Source organism: Lingula anatina, chromosome 8 (assembly GCF_051362555.1).
Source record: "Lingula anatina isolate TDL-2025a chromosome 8, LinAna3.0, whole genome shotgun sequence".
NCBI classification, from domain to species: domain Eukaryota; kingdom Metazoa; phylum Brachiopoda; class Lingulata; order Lingulida; family Lingulidae; genus Lingula; species Lingula anatina.
Window position 1 is genome coordinate 8,226,785 of NC_141774.1, and position 16,196 is coordinate 8,242,980.

The window sequence follows — 16,196 nt, forward strand, 5'->3', positions numbered from 1 at the left end:
GAAAAATATGAAAGCCCACCAAGACGAGTTTCATACCTGTTATTACCTGGCTTGGGAATTGCAGCGGTGCATAATTAACAGGTTTTATTGATAACGAGCTCTTGGTCAACTACAATGAATTTAAAAATGCATCAGCAATTAGTAAGCTTGCCAACTGATGACAGTATCTAAAAGACTATCAGCTTTTGATATGATCTAAAACACCTGAGGTGACCGAGATCACGAGGATCGCAACTATTGTCACCAAAGTTAGCAAGTTAGTCACGGAAGACCGTCACAGATAAAGAAAGATAGTCAAGGAGTGCTGTAATTTTGGTGAATCCCACGGCAACACACTGAGGCATAAAGAAAATTGCTCAACTCCGTTCAACACAACTTTCCAAAATCATTCTGTCTGTTTGCACCATGCAGCTCAGTTGAGTCTCATAGACCTTTATCGTGATTGTCGTCACAGTACCACGTGACCCAGATCTGTTGCTTCATTTATGCATATTGAGGTGAGGTTTACTAAAACGCTTTTTTACTATTAATAGATTGTTTTTATAATTTTTAAATGGCGGGGATCGATTAAAACATACCTCTAGTGTATAGATTGAGTGCTGAATCTTCAAAATTCGAGAAATGGATTTTTACGTGAACATTGTCCTTTAAACTGCCCTTCATCTTTTGCGTAAGTCGATGTACATTTAGCTATACCTGGAAATTTTGAAATTCTGTGCGTACAATTTTAAAAGGTCTGGTTACGCCCCTGAATATTGAGATGTGTGTTACAATCGAGACTGATCCTGATTTAAAGGAAATACTACTGCAAATAAGAAATTTGTCGCACCCATTTTCACTTTAAAAAATGCTTTGTGTGTTGGCTTGGTAAGTTGGAGAAATTTACAACTTACTCCAGGAAAATCTTGTTGGTTTTATGTTCTAATGAATAAAATAGAAAGACACCGACCGATTTTTAAAATTGAAATTCCTTGGTGCTTTATTTCAACATGAAAGTGACTCAACGGGGAAAAATCGGTCTCGAACTGATTAAAGTGACAGTTGAAAGAGAACGCCACCTACCGGATGAAAATACGATCACAGTGTTGTCAAGCATTCCTCTCTGTGCCAACGAGCCCATCACCTCGGACACTGCGTCGTCTAACGCAGATACCATTCCTACAAGTAAATAAAAACAACAGGAAATGTTAAAATAATTTGTCCTGTGATCTAGCTGCACCTGGCATCAGGCACTAGGATGTGTAAGGGCGCGTTCCCAGTGAAACGTAGTCATTCTACGTAGATCGATTCAACTCCGTGAGAACGAGATTTTCATTGCTAACGCACCCTTAAATGAGACCGGTGCTATGTCCAAAAGAGTTCCTTCCCTTGCGAAAAATTTCTTTTAGGTTCCTATGGGAAAATTTCCCCAAAACCCTCTACGCACGTGACGTCCGATAGAACTCCGGATCCTGTAGAGTCCTGTAGGATTCCTTTACAGACCAAGAAAAGTCCCACACAGCCCTATAGGATGTACTATTGGAAATTATTTTGTAAGTGATATTTGTAGACCACATGGTGTAGCAAAAATGGCAGTCCATGACATAGCAATGCAACGGGTTAGTATACGAGTATATGAGGTGATAAAGCTTTTAAATTTGCAGCACCAAAAGAATGGAATATTTTACCCATCAGTCTTAGACAAATTGTGGACCCTGGACATTTTAAAAAGGAACTAAAAACCCACCTTTTTAAACAATATTATCTTTAAATTCTTGAAAAAACACTTCTTCAGAAAAACTGTTCTTAGTCATAGTTTTAAATTTCCCCTTTTTTATCCATTATATATATCCTTTCATCTTATAACCATTAGCAATATTTTTCTTTTAATTTGAATTTTATAATTTTTGTAAAGTCTACTGAACACATGTTGGATTTTAGACTATAAATAAATAAATATATTATATATAATATTATAATATTATATAATATATTAATATATAATATATTATTATAAATATGAGGGCGAATATCGCGTGTAAGAAGTATTGGACAACTGAATACGGTCCCTAACGGGCTGCCCATTCTTGCCAAGCCGTTTATAAAAGTACCCTTAGCAAAATATCTGGCCTGTCACAAACTAAATGCAAATTTGCAAGAAATATTATCATGCAAATGAAGATTTTTTTGGCAAACTTACTGCAAATGGGAATAATTTTTATGCAGATTTGCGTCAATACATGTATTTTCCTGCAAAGTCCGTAACCCGTTCCCGCAAACTAGGGTGAAATGAAGGAATGGAACAGAATGCAACGGAACAGAATGCAAAAACTGAAACTAGGATTCATGCGTTCTGAAACTTTTCCCGTAAATTTCACCTCATTTGTTCAGCAGTTTGTGACATGAAACATCCAAAACGGTTGCATGATGAGGGAAAAGAACCAAAAAATGTCTGTTTCTCACCTAAATACATTTTCCTGACGCCCTCTGGTACGACACCGTCATAGAGTGCCATGTATTTCGTAGGTACTTGTAGAGGTTCGTGAACAAGTTGGAAGGCGAAGTACAGGAAAAGTGGCTGAAAGCATGAACATCGCAAAACATTGTTAGAACCAGATTATCAATTATTATTATTATTATTATTATTATTATTATTATTATTATTCATTTCATTTAGAAAGCAAAATAAAGTGACTACTTACGTATAATTTGTATATTCAACTATTCACTCCGAGAGCGCGACCTCCGCCAAGGCAGCAATTTTTGATTGTTATTGATTATTGATTGATTATTGATCCAGATCACCACCAAAAACGAATCACTTCAAAGTTAACCCATTTCTGACCTACCCTGAAAATTCCATCGAAATTCATCCATAACTTTTTGAGTCATGTTGATGACAAACAGACAAACAAACAAACAGGGGTGAAAACATAACCTCCTTGGCGGAGGTAATAAGACAGTTATAAAGTGAAATAAAATTTAAATAGCACGCAAAGACATACTACAAATAAATCAAATGCAGTGGAATTGCATATGCTTTACGTGCATTTATGTGCTTCCTGTGGTTGAAACAGCTCGATCTGACCGTGCTGATGCTACACACTTTCTTGGCACAGCTATCAGAATGGCGATGTACGAATCAAAATTGTCCTGGCAGAAAGTGAGCAGAAATCCGTGCTTCGTGATTAGCCATGCATGTTTTTGCCTTTGTTTGTCAGATTCAATGTGACGTCCCGGTATGGACGAAATTATTGGTGATTTCGGATTGAAAAAGCAAACTCAAATTACGTCAATGCGTTGTTTTACATTCTAGGAAAATCAATACTAGTATAGGAGTATATAGGCAGATATTAAATAATGGAAAATCAACACAAAAATATAGACTCACCTTATCAGTACCGTGTTTATTAATGATGTCCTTGGCCACGTCGGTGTAGATATACGTGGCAAAAGTCCTGTTTTTGGTCCAATCCGGCCTGCTCCCGTTCCAAAGGTCAAGACCACACTGACCAAACATGGACAAGCAGTCCGTGTGAGTAAAGTAGTCATTCGCGGCGCCGAAAATACCTTATGAACGAGAAGATAAGGGTTTTTTATACCAAAGTGTCGAAACCATAAAAAAATCTCGCTCTCTTATATGTCTAACTGAACTACATACATATAAAGATAAATTTGTCAGTAAATCATTTTCTCTGCAATTATAGCCCCAGCTATAAAACGCATATTCCGGGAGATAAATAAACTATTAAATGATTAAATAAACTGAATAATTTACGAAAATGTCATCCTGACTCATCAGTATAGCAACTTTAGTTTTCAAAAGCACGAAATCGGCTTCAGGAGAGAGAGAGAGAGAGAGAGAGGGAGAGAGAGAGGGGGGGGAGGAGAATATATCTAGAGGAATCTTACCATAGAAACTATCAAATCCCCTGTAAAGAGGAGTGTTCTTCCAAGTGTAGTGACCAATGTGCCACTTGCCGACCATGTGGGTTCGGTAACCTCTCTCCTTGAGCCGCTGTGGAAGTAAAGTCTCGTTCAGCGGCAGTGCCATAGGCATTCCTTGCATGTATGGCAAAGAGAGGCCTGTCCAAGCCTGAAAATATAAATTACTGGTAATTTGATGTTAAAGGTACACTTCATGGGTCTGAAAATCCTCCAAATGTTTATTTTTGCCATCCACATGCACTTATACTACTTTACATACGCCTTAAAAACGATTTAACTCCTTAAAGAATTTATTGCGGAGCGTGCTATATGTTGATACTTCCATCGGAGCTTAGGAAGATGGTCCCTGGTAGGCCTAATAATGACTGGCCTTTTTAAAATACGTCAACCTTTATAAATTCACTTAAAGGTCGAATTCAAGTAGAGAAAGGGATAGATTAGTGGTTTGTGAGTGCTAGAAAATGGCTAATTTCCCCGGAAAAATCCATTTTGGTGGGTAAATCCCATCAATTGCCATTTAATGGATAAAGAAACTCCAAATTAGCTTTGCCTAGACCATATGCAAGGCTTGAATTAACGATAAGGCCTGAGATGGGCTCTATAACAATAGCGAATTCGTATGCTGTGTAGAGGACTGTAATTTAACTATATAAACATATCTAGTGATTTAACTATGCAATTTTTACAAACATCTAATGCAATCTCGTAAGCTCTCGTAGTAAAAGCGAAATATATACAGTGTAGAGTGAAATAAAGGAAAGAAATAAAGAGATAGCAGGACAGAAAGAAATGATTTGAGAGTAAAGGGATGAATAAGCGGAAAGTGGCCAGAATGACACACACACATACAGAGAGAGAGAGAGAGAGAGAGGATGGAAATTAACAGTGAGAGATAAAGAAAGAGCTCACCGCATTCCGACCTGTTAACAGTTCTCCTCTGCTTGGAGTACACACGGACTTGGCGTAATAATTCTCCAGTTTCACTCCCTCCCTGGCCAGGCGATCCAGGGTTGGTGATTTCACCTGGTTGTTATGGTAACCTACGTCGTTCCAACCCATGTCGTCTGCTAGGAACACGACGATGTGTGGAGGTCTCTTCCCAGCCCCTCTCACACTATCTCCAAGCAAACACAACATAATAATCAACACAGAAATAATAAGCTCCATCTTTACCACGGCAGAGACTTGGTTGCGGTATGTATTCCCTGACAAAACCTATAACGTTGAACAAAAGCACTTCTTTTCATATTCTGCAAAAACGCCCCGTGTTAAACAATGTGTTGACCCGCACCGTATACATATAGGGCACCATTAGGGCATTTTCTAATTCTATATTAAGTACGTGATGCCTCCGATACGGGTCACTGGCATTGTTCAGCTTACATGTCCCCTTTTTCCTACATGCTTAGCGAGGTAGAGTTCATATGAAAACCGGTAAAAAAACACAGGCCTTCTTTTTATGACGGAAACTGTATATATACTTTATTAAAACTATGGAAATACTGTAATTTCATTGGATCTCAGTTTGTATTACCTGTTCAGTTTTTTCACTTTCACCTTGAACAGGTTATTCAGTTGTTACCAAATCTGTCAGAGTGAACAGACGAAACAGTCAACAGGTAAATCAAATATGTGTATCTATCGTAAATGAAAACTTAAGAACTGTTTATAAATACTTTTTGCACTAGACCGATCGAGCTGGTAAAATGCACATGGATAAATAATAGAGATAGTGCGTGCCTTTAGCAATCCAATGAAATTCATATGATACCTGCGCTGGTACATAAATTTTGTGATATAATATGTGATATGTGATATAATATGTGATTTAATATGTGATATGTGATATAATATGTAATATAATATGTGATATGTGGTATAATATGTGATATAATATGTGATATGTGATATAATATGTGATATAATATAGTGCACGTGCATTGGGTTTTTAAACATGCTCCGTAATATGATAGAAGAAAAAACAGTCAAGCATAAACGCAAATCACACTATGTACACTGATATATATATAGGCCTGCACAGGGGCTCTAATAAGCCATCTATACTCAACATTTGGAATTCTTCCACGAATTTATATTTAACATCCGTAAGTTGTTGTTTTTTTTTTTTTTAATTGCCTTAACTTTGCCATATCAACGAAACAGAAGCACTTTTTTCCAGATACAGTCACTGTATACACGTGCACAGACAAAACAAACCTGAATAAGTTAAGAAGAAAACCAACCATTTTCTAGATTTGATGTTAAGCAGAGACACGTATGCCAACCCCAGAAATGCGAAAGAGAATAGTATTTGTTTATTCTTTAAAACAAGCTGTAAAAACGCAGATTTAAGTGGCGCCCCTCAGTTTTGTTAACACGGTGTTTTTTGAAGCCACCAAGGGCAATGTACCAAATACAATTACCAAATTTAGAATAACATTCTTAGTTAGAAATACGAGAACTAATATAGCAGTGTCTTTCTAGACTTAGAGAAGTAAGCGATTTCCATGATGAGGTGGACTCCTGTCATTCCATTAGTTCTTGCTTGGGTTTTGCTGCATCGGATTTGTTCGGCTGTTTCCACCACACCGCCGCACATTGTCTTGTTCCTGGCAGACGACATGGGATGGAATGACATAGGTTACCATAACAACCAGGTGAAATCGCCAACCCTGGATAGACTGGCTAGTGAGGGAGTCAAACTGGAGAATTATTACGCGAAGTCCGTGTGTACTCCAAGCAGAGGAGAACTTTTAACAGGTCGGGATGCGGTGAGTGGTTTGAATTTCCACCCCATTTTCGCGTTCCCTATCAACATGTACCACCCAAGCTATCACTTCAGTTCCTCTGCATCAGATCCCACTCTCTCATATGCATCTCCAACACCATCTCTCTTTCTTTGTCTCTCTCACTGATCATTTCCATCCTCTCTCTCTCTCTCTCTCTCTCTCTGTTCATTTTTTCTCTATCTTTCCCTTTCTCTCTGTTCATTTCTCTTTCTCTGTTAATTTCTCTCTTTCACCCTCTTTCTCTCTCTCTCTTTGGTCTTTCCCGTTTTTCAAGAGTAACCTCAATCACCCATGTGTATTTTAATTCATACACTTCAATAACTGATGTACCCGTCTCTTAGCATATCTTTTCTTCCTTATCCATTTATTTACAATTAGTTTTTTTATCTGTTCATTTAGTCATTTAGTTGGTCAGTCAGCCAATTAGTTAGTTAGTTAGTTAGTTAGTTTGAAAGTCAGTCAGTTAGTTAATTAGTCAGTTAGTTATCAAACTAATAATTGTATATACATGTATAACTTTAGTAATGTCAACGATTTCTAGGTAACCACCGGTCTGTCGGTTGCCTACATGCATGGCTATCCCGTGGGCATGCCTTTGACGGAGAAACTACTCCCCCAGAGGCTAAAAGAGAGGGGATACGCCACCCACATGGTCGGGAAGTGGCATCTAGGGCACTACACGTACAAACATACCCCAACGTATAGAGGCTTTGACAGCTTCTACGGTAAGTTACAACAGAGATCTCTTCCAGCAAGACCTTAATTCAGTGTAGAGTTATTTCTACTTCAGTGTAAGAAGTCTTCTTCAGTGTATGATACTGGTACAATATCGTTATAGCCTCTATATACACTGTATGTATACCATTACAAACCATTACTTTTCACCGTCGAATTGAGACTAATATTGAAGTTCTAGGTACTAAAGGCGCATTCAGAACAAGACGATCCGCGGACTAACAAATCCGTGGATCAAATATGGCATACCCACTTGAAAGCTTGCCGCATAATCCTTATATAGACACTGAATAGATTCTCTGTGGGGGTAGCGCAACAAGCATTCAAGTAGGACGGCCATATTTGATCCGCGGACTACTTAGTCGGCTGTTGTGAATACGGCCTTAGATTTTACGATTTTTTTCCTATTTAGGGATATACGGCGGAGGCACAGACTTCTATTCCCACAAAAATTGTCTCTCTGCATTTCCTGGTGTCTGCGGCCTTGACCTTTGGAACGGGACGGTGCCAGATCGGTCCAAATACGGCGTGTTCGCAACAGAGATATACTCTCGCGTGGCAACAGATATCATACGCCAGCACAATACCAATCAGGTAAGTACAGGGGATCGCTACAGTGAAGAGTCGTCTTTTCATATCATACATAATAAAGTTTAGTTTTCAAATTTAATGTTATTTTTAATGTTATTTTACCAACGTTTTGTTGTGCCATGAAAGGTATTTCATCCACTTTTGCAGCCTTTGTTTTTGTACATGCCATTCCAACTCGTTCACGAACCGGTTCAAGTCCCGCAGAGATTCGAAAGCCTATACGATGGGTTAGTTCCGAATGGCTTGAGGAAAACGTATTTAGGTACGTTCATTGTCTATCCTGAAAGGAAGCGGATCTGCGTATTTTCAAGAGATTATCTTTCGTTTATATTCGCAGGTTCTAGCACATGTAATCTCACCACTGTAGTTGCCTGTGATCATTGTGTGATCATTATTTTTCTTTCCTTGTCAGTCTCATCTTACGTGGTTTTTGTAACCCTCTACTATATTGTAGCATCCTGGTCAAACTGTCTGTAATGTTTTATTTTCTTTTTTTTTTTTTTTCTAGGTATGGTGTCCGCTTTGGACAAGGCAGTATCCGATATTGTGGAGAGTTTGATACAGCGGGATATGCTTGAGAACTCCTTGATTGTATTTTCATCCGGTAGGTGGCGTTTGTTGCTGCTGTAACAGATAGTATTTTAACGCGCTGGAGATGAAATAGACTAAGACTGCATTCCCACAGATTTTAGATCGATCTTTCCCCGTGGGGAGTCTCACTAAGTTACTTTCAGCTTAGCCGGCTAAAACTTTTCTGTTTACAATACAACTGAAAGATTAAGTCTAACCAACAACTCACCACTGTTGTCGTAGATGTTTTGCGATATTTTTCAGACAATGGCGGTGCTCCAAAACAGGGCGCTGACAACGGTCCCTACAGGGGCATCAAGGGGTCTCTCTGGGAAGGTGGGATAAAAGTGCCAGCTTTTGTATGGAGTAAACTGCTACAGAAACCGGGAAGAACCGTTCGTGACCTCATTACCATCACAGATTGGTGTCCAACATTGCTCGGATTAGCGGGAGTAGATGTTGAAAATCTTGGATTAGATGGATTTGATGTTTGGAATACTTTAAGGTGGGTGACACTTTTCCTAGGTGATAATTGAAAATTTGTGGTCATCACTTCCATCTGCTTGCGTGGGTGATTTCGACTTAAGTTTTTTGCTTTTTTATAGCATGCATCACAAATCTTTGCTTTTATTAATGAAAGTTTATCTAGCACATTTGATTGTTTAAGAGCTTACGTATATATTTTTCCATCATCCAACCAGAATCCAGGATATCTCTGCGCGAATTACTTTGGATATATATTTCTTTGGTCTCAAAAATACAACCGTTTAGTCTTTAACTCGACCGCCACTTTCAGTTCCGGAAAAACGGGTCACAGATACGAGGTCATCCATGAACTGATATCTCCCTCGTCGTGGTACCCCCCTCGAGGACGCCCGCTTTACAACGACACCTTTGACACCTCACAGAGGGCGTCTCTAAGACGTGGGGATTGGAAAATCATCACGGGGACTGCAGGTAGTAATAGTAAATAAAAAATTAAATAAATCAAAGAAAACCAAGAAAAGAGATATCCTACGATTTAGATACGATTTTGCCATTCATCATTTTCTCATTTTCTCCACCTTGTTTTGCAAGTTTGTATATATGTATGTTATTGTACATGTGCTGTAACTGTACCCTCTACCAGGGCGACTGATAGATTTTTACGGATATTCACAGATATGTCTCTAGCTAGATAGATTGTCATTTTAACTCTAAGTCACCCTGTACAGAAATCTCAAGGTTGATTACATGGCTGGTAATTGATTGCATAACTGCTCAGGCACTGCCACTTGGGAGGTCCAGTCTAAGTCTGCATGACAGCAATCAAGACAGTTAATTGCTCTGACCTTAATCACTTGCTCTTCTGACACAGATAAAAATAGCCCCCAGTGTACTGCCCGGAAAAAACCTTCACACCACTCCTCCCCCCGCCCCCCCCCCCCCCCCCCCCAAAAAAAAAAAATGAAATAAATAAATAAAAATAAAGATGAGAAAGAAAAAAAACTAGCTATTTATCAGTGTTAAAAAAACTTTCACCAGGTAAAACTCACTCAGTATTATAATTTATTTATCTTAAAAACAGGATATCTAATTTGTTTTCAAAAAATAAAAAATTTTGCCGTGAGTTAAATTTAATAATCGCCAGGGTCCGAAGCCGCCTCCGACAGTCATACGGAGACGTTATTCAAAGTAGGCCTAAATTTATTCTCAGATATAGGCCTAAGGTTTGTTTTGCATACCTGTAAACTCCTAAGGGTTAAACTTACATAGAAGTGTGATTTTTAACATCGTTTATATCATAAATCGGCATGAAATAATTGACGTTTGAAAACAGACACAACTTCTTTGCTGCACTTGAAATGACCTTCTTAGCTATAAATATGATCCTATCACCTTGCGACATTACATCATTCGATCGATATACATGAGTAGTTGTCACTGTTGAGGAGAAACAGTAGCTGCACCGATATTTCTTCTCATTATACTTAAATTTAGGAAAATAAAAAACTTGACTTGTACTTGTATATTTTCCCACCGGTACGATAGGTATTTAATAAACATACCGGGTGGTAGATTTTTGAAAAATTAATAAGCGTACTGGGTGGAAATGGAGCGTACCGATGGGAAGAAATTTGAAAAATTAATTGACGTACCGACCGGTATGTGAGGAAACACCGGGCGTGATAGCCGCCTTTTTTTTAAAGATGCAGTACGGAATTGTGGGATACGGCTCACTTCGGGAAACCCCTTCCAACCACGTGACTGGTTTTTGCAGACAGCAGAGCCTAGACACGTAACGTGCAGTTAGCACATCGTCGCGAAGCGAAGCTCAAGCAGAGCGAGAATAAAGCCCTCTGCGCGCGGGAAAAGATAATTGCTTTCAGATGGCATTTCTGTACAGGGTGACTTAGAGTTAAAATGACAATCTATCTAGCTAGAGACATATCTGTGAATATCCGTAAAAATCTATCAGTCGCCCTGGTAGAGGGTACTGTAACTGCATGTGTGTGTGACACTTAAAATGTTTTACAGGTATAAGGAATACAAAAATTAAAGAAAAAAACGGGAAAGAAACGAGTAAAAAAGGCCCTCGCGTGGGAAATGAACCTATATGGACATTTTATATTAAAACGTTTCTTTTTTAATATATGTTTTTCCTAATATAGCTTTTGTCACAGAGTATGTCGATGGAGAACCAGTGGAACTTGAAATCATTGGAATCGACCCCAGCATCCAGAACGTGTCCCTTAGCAAGAACGTGTGGCTGTACAACATTACTAAAGACCCGTTTGAGCAATATGACGTTTCAGAAAAATACCCGGATGTAGTGCGCCTCATGTTGGACAGACTAGAAACTATCCGGCAGATGGCACCACCTACAATATGGCCCGACCCAGATCCAGCCCTAAATGCAGCAACACAGAATGGTGTTTGGGGTCCGGCCGTTTATCCTACTAGTGGTTCAATGTCTGAAAGTGCTAATCGTTACTTTTGGCTTTATTTCCTCGCCTCAACGGCTTTTAATGTATTAATGTGAGACTATTTAAAGTTAAAAAGTACCGGTGGACTAGCTAGAACAAGTCTTTTAATACGATTTACCAAATGAAATCAAGTAGTTATGTCAGAATATAGCTCATTGATTTAATTACGTACAAAGAGAAAAAAGTAATAAAGGGCATCCTTTAAAGAAATGACTTTGCCTAACTCTGCAATTGATATATGCCAAGCAAATAAAAAAAGATATGAAAAATATTGAACTACTAACTGGCACTTGTTGGTAATGTCTTGAAAAGACCTTTTCTTTTTGGAAAATAATTCCTTACGTATCAGACTACAAAAAATTGATACGTTAACGGTTCCTTAGTGTTTATTTATATTTATCTAACATATATTTTCTTAATTTTGTATATAGAGACATAGACGAGAGTAAGATGCGTTTTTGACTTGGAAAAGGTAAATTTTGAATAAAAATTTGATCCCGGTGTGATAGGAATTGTAGTCCGCTAGCAACCGTAGGCAGTTCCCCATTACTGTGTACAGGTGGAATTCGTCCAATATACATATACTAACCCCAATACTTGCTACTAACCCTTACCAGTTCTTATCATATGGATCCGCGGACTTCCATTCCTAGAACTGCAATACCTGTCACACCGGACCTTTAAAGAAACAAAGGCCTAGTTTTACATAAAAGGCCCACTACATGTATTTTTTCAGAAAATGCCCCCTTAAGGCAACTTTTCTGGTACGTTTTAACATATTTCGTTCATTCGAAAGTTCCCCCTCAAGTTTCTGCCCAACATCCTTAAAAGAATTTCATATTAATTTGATACGTTTACTGTACGAAAGCAATCTTTCAATTTAGCTTTTAATACGTGAAATTGTAATAGAACAGGCTGTTGAAAATATAATTGGTCTTCAGATAATGATAAATGATAGAAATATAAACTTGTGGACCTATTTTATTATGGAGAGCAGGATGGACCTGATGAGAAATTAACAAATTGTTCATTTGGCAGTAGTAGATCGGAAATATCCAGAAAAGGGGGTGGGGGGCACTGTGTGTGTGTGTGTGTGTGTGTGTTTGTATGCGTGCGTGTGCGTTTCCTTGATTGTAACGATCGCTGTGCTATTCTTAAGCCTTAACCTTAATAACATGTTAATATCATTGTTGTTAAAAAACACATTTACAAAAATATGTATGAATAAAACACTTTGTATCTAAAATAAAGTTTAATTTACATGTTACAACGATGTACAGCCTCGCGGGAATTCTTTTCCCTTGACGCTCTTTGACGCGCTCATGGTCGATGCAGCATATATTTCAAAACAAAATGACTTCAAATTAAGCAAAATTTCACACCTTCAAGTATCGTAACACGTTTTCATATCATGTACCTATTATTTCTACAAGTATTTTCTGCTCAAAATACCAAAAGAAAAAATGTTAACTCGCTGTGTTGTTGGAAAAAAATGCTTTTCTCTCTGAACCCACATCTTCACTCCCGTTCACCTCCAGCTAAAAATGACTACTCAGCTTCAAGTCTTACACCACTACACGTCACTTCCGACACAATCCTGCCTCTTCCGGTACCCTCAATAATTAAGGGGAAAGGCCTACAGCGTTTGCATGACAAAGAGAACGCGACCACTTAATTATTATTATTATTCATTATTATTTGTGCATGCGCGTGTGCCTGTGTATGGTTTACAGGGACAGGTAATACATCTGGTAGTGTGTTTTGGGTCAAAATTAGCACATCGAAATTCCGCACATGTCAGCACTTAATTAGCATTTTGGCCATCTGTTCCTTGTTATAAAAACTGTTTATCTAAATCTGTTTACCTAAAGCTTCAGCTCTCAGCTACCGACCTGCAATAGCATCTATCGGCGCTGAGGTAAACTGATGTTGCATTAAGATCTGGCCAAGAGACGCTTTCTCGATTTAGAGAAGTAAACGGTTTCCATGATGGGGTTGACTTCTGTCATTCCATCGGTTCTTGCTTGGGTTTTGCTGCATCGGATTTGTTCGGCTGTTTCCGCCACACCGCCGCACATTGTCTTGTTCCTAGCAGACGACATGGGTTGGAATGACATAGGTTACCATAACAACCAGGTGAAATCACCAACCCTGGATAGACTGGCTAGGGAGGGAGTCAAACTGGAGAATTATTACGCCAAGTCCTCGTGTACTCCAAGCAGAGGAGAATTGTTAACGGGTCGGAATGCGGTGAGTGGTTTGAATTTCCACCATATTTTCACGTCCCTTAGGGCGTATTCCCAAAGCTTTTAGATCGATCTATCCCCGCGGGGAGTCTCACTAGATTACTGTCAGATAATCCGGCTTAAATGTCCGTCCCGCCTACTATAAGCTGTAAGGGGGTAATTAACTTTCGTGCCTGCACGGCTGACAGCTTTTTAGCGTGAACCCCCAGGGAGTTAGTTCGATCTAAAGTAGATCGATCTAATCTCTGAGAATGGGGTCTTAGGCTGTGTTCACAACTGAAGATATAGTACTAACAGAGTCGCTCTATCTCAGCGGGGATTCTCACCAAGACGCAGTCAATGTAATCAGTTTAATTGTCTAACCCATTTGAATAATCATTCATATATTACAATTACTGATGTATCCGTCTCTTTGCGCATCTTTCTGTATTTATCTATTAATTCATTTGCAGTTAGTTCCTTATCTGTTTATTTATTCATTTGGTTAGTCAGTTAATTAGTTAAGTAGTTAGCAAACTAATACTAGTATCTATACATGTATGTTGTAATTGTGAAAATAGTTTCATTGGATCTTAGATTTGATAGTCAGAAAGTTTTCATTTATGATAGATACTGAAACTTGATTTACCTGTTGACTGTTTCGTCTGTTCACTCTGACAGACTTGGTCACAACTGAATTACCTGTTCAGGTGAAGGTGAACAGGTAATTACATCAGTCTTGATGATGACTTGTTAGTTCTTCTCGCCCCCCTCCCCCCGGGTGGGTTTGAGAATTCAGTTGTGACCAAGTCTGTCAGAGTGAACAGACGAAACAGTCGACAGGTAAATCAAATTTCAGGATCTGTCATAAATGAAAACTTTCTGACTATGTATGTTTTAATTGTTTCCACGGTTTCTAGGCTACTACCGGTCTGTCGGCTGTCTTCACGCATGGCGATCCCGTGGGCATGCCTTTGACGGAGAAGCTTCTCCCGCAGAGGCTGAAAGAGAGGGGATACGCCACCCACATGGTCGGGAAGTGGCATCTAGGGCACTACACGTACAAACATACCCCAACGCACAGAGGATTTGACAGCTTCTATGGTGAGTTACGACACAGGTTTCTTTTAGCAAGACCTTAACTCAGTGTAGAGTTAATTATTTCTATTTTAGAATTTTTTTATCTTGTAAGAAGTCTTTTTCAGGGTGTGATACATGTACAGTATCGTTATAGGCTCTATATACACTGTATACATACCACTAACTGCCACCCTAGCCTGAGCTTCAGAGATAACTTCAAACAAACCTCTAAACGAAAACCTTTGCCGTTTCGAGTTCCTTCTTTAAACGGCAACGGAATGCTACAGTTTAGAAGTTATCTCTGAAACACAAGATACTACATTAAGACTGTACATAATATAGATTTCTGCTGGTTGATTGATTAACCAGTTGCTTTATACCGGTGTTGAAAAACAGGTAGCTGTAAGTCAAAGTGTCCTAACTCCATTAGATTTATTCAGGCCAAGGGCCAGCTTCGGCGTTTTCGCTGTCAAATTTCCATAAATGCCTGCTAGATATGCACATAGTCTTATATAGGGTGGTTTGGAACGCGAGGTTGGCTCCCAACGGAACTGATCATGAGCTCTAAAGACGCATTCAGAACAATATGATCCGCATTCGAAAGGGTTTCCCATAATCCCCTAATAGCCACTGAATACATTCCCTGTGGGGAATACGCGACAAGCTTTCAAATGGGTCGGCCATATTTGATCCGCGGATCTGTTAGTCCGCGGACCAACATTGGTCGTGAATGCTGCCTAAGATTTCATGATTATATCCCATTTAGGGATATACGGCGGAGGCACAGACTTCTATTCCCACAGAAGTTGTTTCTCGGTATTTCCTGGTGTCTGTGGCCTTGACCTTTGGAACGGGACTGTGCCAGATCGGTCCAAATACGGCGTGTACGCAACAGAGATATACTCTCGCGTGGCAACAGATATCATACGCCATCACAATACCAATCAGGTAAGTACAGGGGATCGCTACAGTGGAGAAAGGTCTTTTTATATGATACATGATTAACTTTAATTTTCAAATTTAATGTTATTTTACAAACGTTTGGTTGTGCCATGATAGGTATTTCATCCACTTTTGCAGCCTTTGTTTTTGTACATGCCATTCCAACTCGTTCACGAACCGGTTCAAGTGCCAAAAAGATTTGAAAGCCTATATGATGGGTTAGTTCCGAGTGGCGTGAGAAAAACGTATTTAGGTGCGTTAATTGTCTGAAAGGAGTTAAATCTGAGCATTTTCAAGAGCTTATCTCTCGTTTATATTCGCAGGTTCTAGCACATGTAACCTCACCACTGTAGTTGCGTGTGGTCATTTGT

General features: G+C 39.0%; 3 protein-coding genes across 4 annotated transcripts in view; 2 read left to right on the plus strand and 1 right to left on the minus strand.

The window, feature by feature from the left end:
• LOC106150373 (arylsulfatase I-like) overlaps positions 1-14,550 on the minus strand; it is a 25,050-nt gene extending 10,500 nt beyond the window's left edge. The window contains exons 1-5 of one of the 2 annotated variants that reach the window (XM_087019289.1): positions 14,453-14,550; positions 3,892-4,075; positions 3,371-3,549; positions 2,443-2,557; positions 1,063-1,158 (exon numbers count right to left, since the gene is read on the minus strand). In XM_087019289.1, coding sequence (XP_086875415.1) covers positions 1,063-1,158; positions 2,443-2,557; positions 3,371-3,549; positions 3,892-4,048 — 547 coding nt within the window. In that variant the 5' untranslated portion in view covers positions 4,049-4,075; positions 14,453-14,550. Of the gene's footprint in view, positions 1-1,062; positions 1,159-2,442; positions 2,558-3,370; positions 3,550-3,891; positions 4,076-4,836; positions 5,203-14,452 lie in introns of those variants that run through there. The other variant, XM_087019288.1, reaches the window with a different exon arrangement.
• On the plus strand, positions 5,521-11,789 carry LOC106158940 (arylsulfatase J). The gene is made up of 9 exons (XM_013535068.2): positions 5,521-5,546; positions 6,412-6,698; positions 7,258-7,441; positions 7,864-8,045; positions 8,190-8,304; positions 8,551-8,646; positions 8,877-9,117; positions 9,409-9,569; positions 11,264-11,789. Exons 2-9 carry the CDS (start codon positions 6,435-6,437, stop codon positions 11,632-11,634), a joined length of 1,614 nt encoding a protein of 537 aa, XP_013390522.2. The 5' UTR covers positions 5,521-5,546; positions 6,412-6,434; the 3' UTR covers positions 11,635-11,789.
• LOC106158937 (arylsulfatase B-like) lies at positions 13,357-16,095 on the plus strand. Its single transcript, XM_086994157.1, has 4 exons — positions 13,357-13,828; positions 14,724-14,907; positions 15,650-15,831; positions 15,964-16,095. The coding sequence occupies exons 1-4, from the start codon at positions 13,565-13,567 to the stop codon at positions 16,093-16,095; spliced, it is 762 nt and encodes a 253-aa protein (XP_086850283.1). The 5' UTR covers positions 13,357-13,564.
• Positions 16,096-16,196: the final 101 nt, after the last annotated feature.

Excerpts from the sequence above, each read along its gene's own strand:
- LOC106158937 (XM_086994157.1), top strand. The coding sequence starts at position 13,565 with ATGATGGGGTTGACTTCTGTCATTCCATCGGTTCTTGCTTGGGTTTTG. Across the intron at positions 13,829-14,723 it reads TGTTAACGGGTCGGAATGCG|GCTACTACCGGTCTGTCGGC; the intron begins GTGAGTGGTTTG and ends CACGGTTTCTAG. Across the intron at positions 14,908-15,649 it reads AGGATTTGACAGCTTCTATG|GGATATACGGCGGAGGCACA; the intron begins GTGAGTTACGAC and ends TATCCCATTTAG.
- LOC106158940 (XM_013535068.2), top strand. The coding sequence starts at position 6,435 with ATGATGAGGTGGACTCCTGTCATTCCATTAGTTCTTGCTTGGGTTTTG. Across the intron at positions 7,442-7,863 it reads AGGCTTTGACAGCTTCTACG|GGATATACGGCGGAGGCACA; the intron begins GTAAGTTACAAC and ends TTTCCTATTTAG. Across the intron at positions 8,046-8,189 it reads GCCAGCACAATACCAATCAG|CCTTTGTTTTTGTACATGCC; the intron begins GTAAGTACAGGG and ends CCACTTTTGCAG.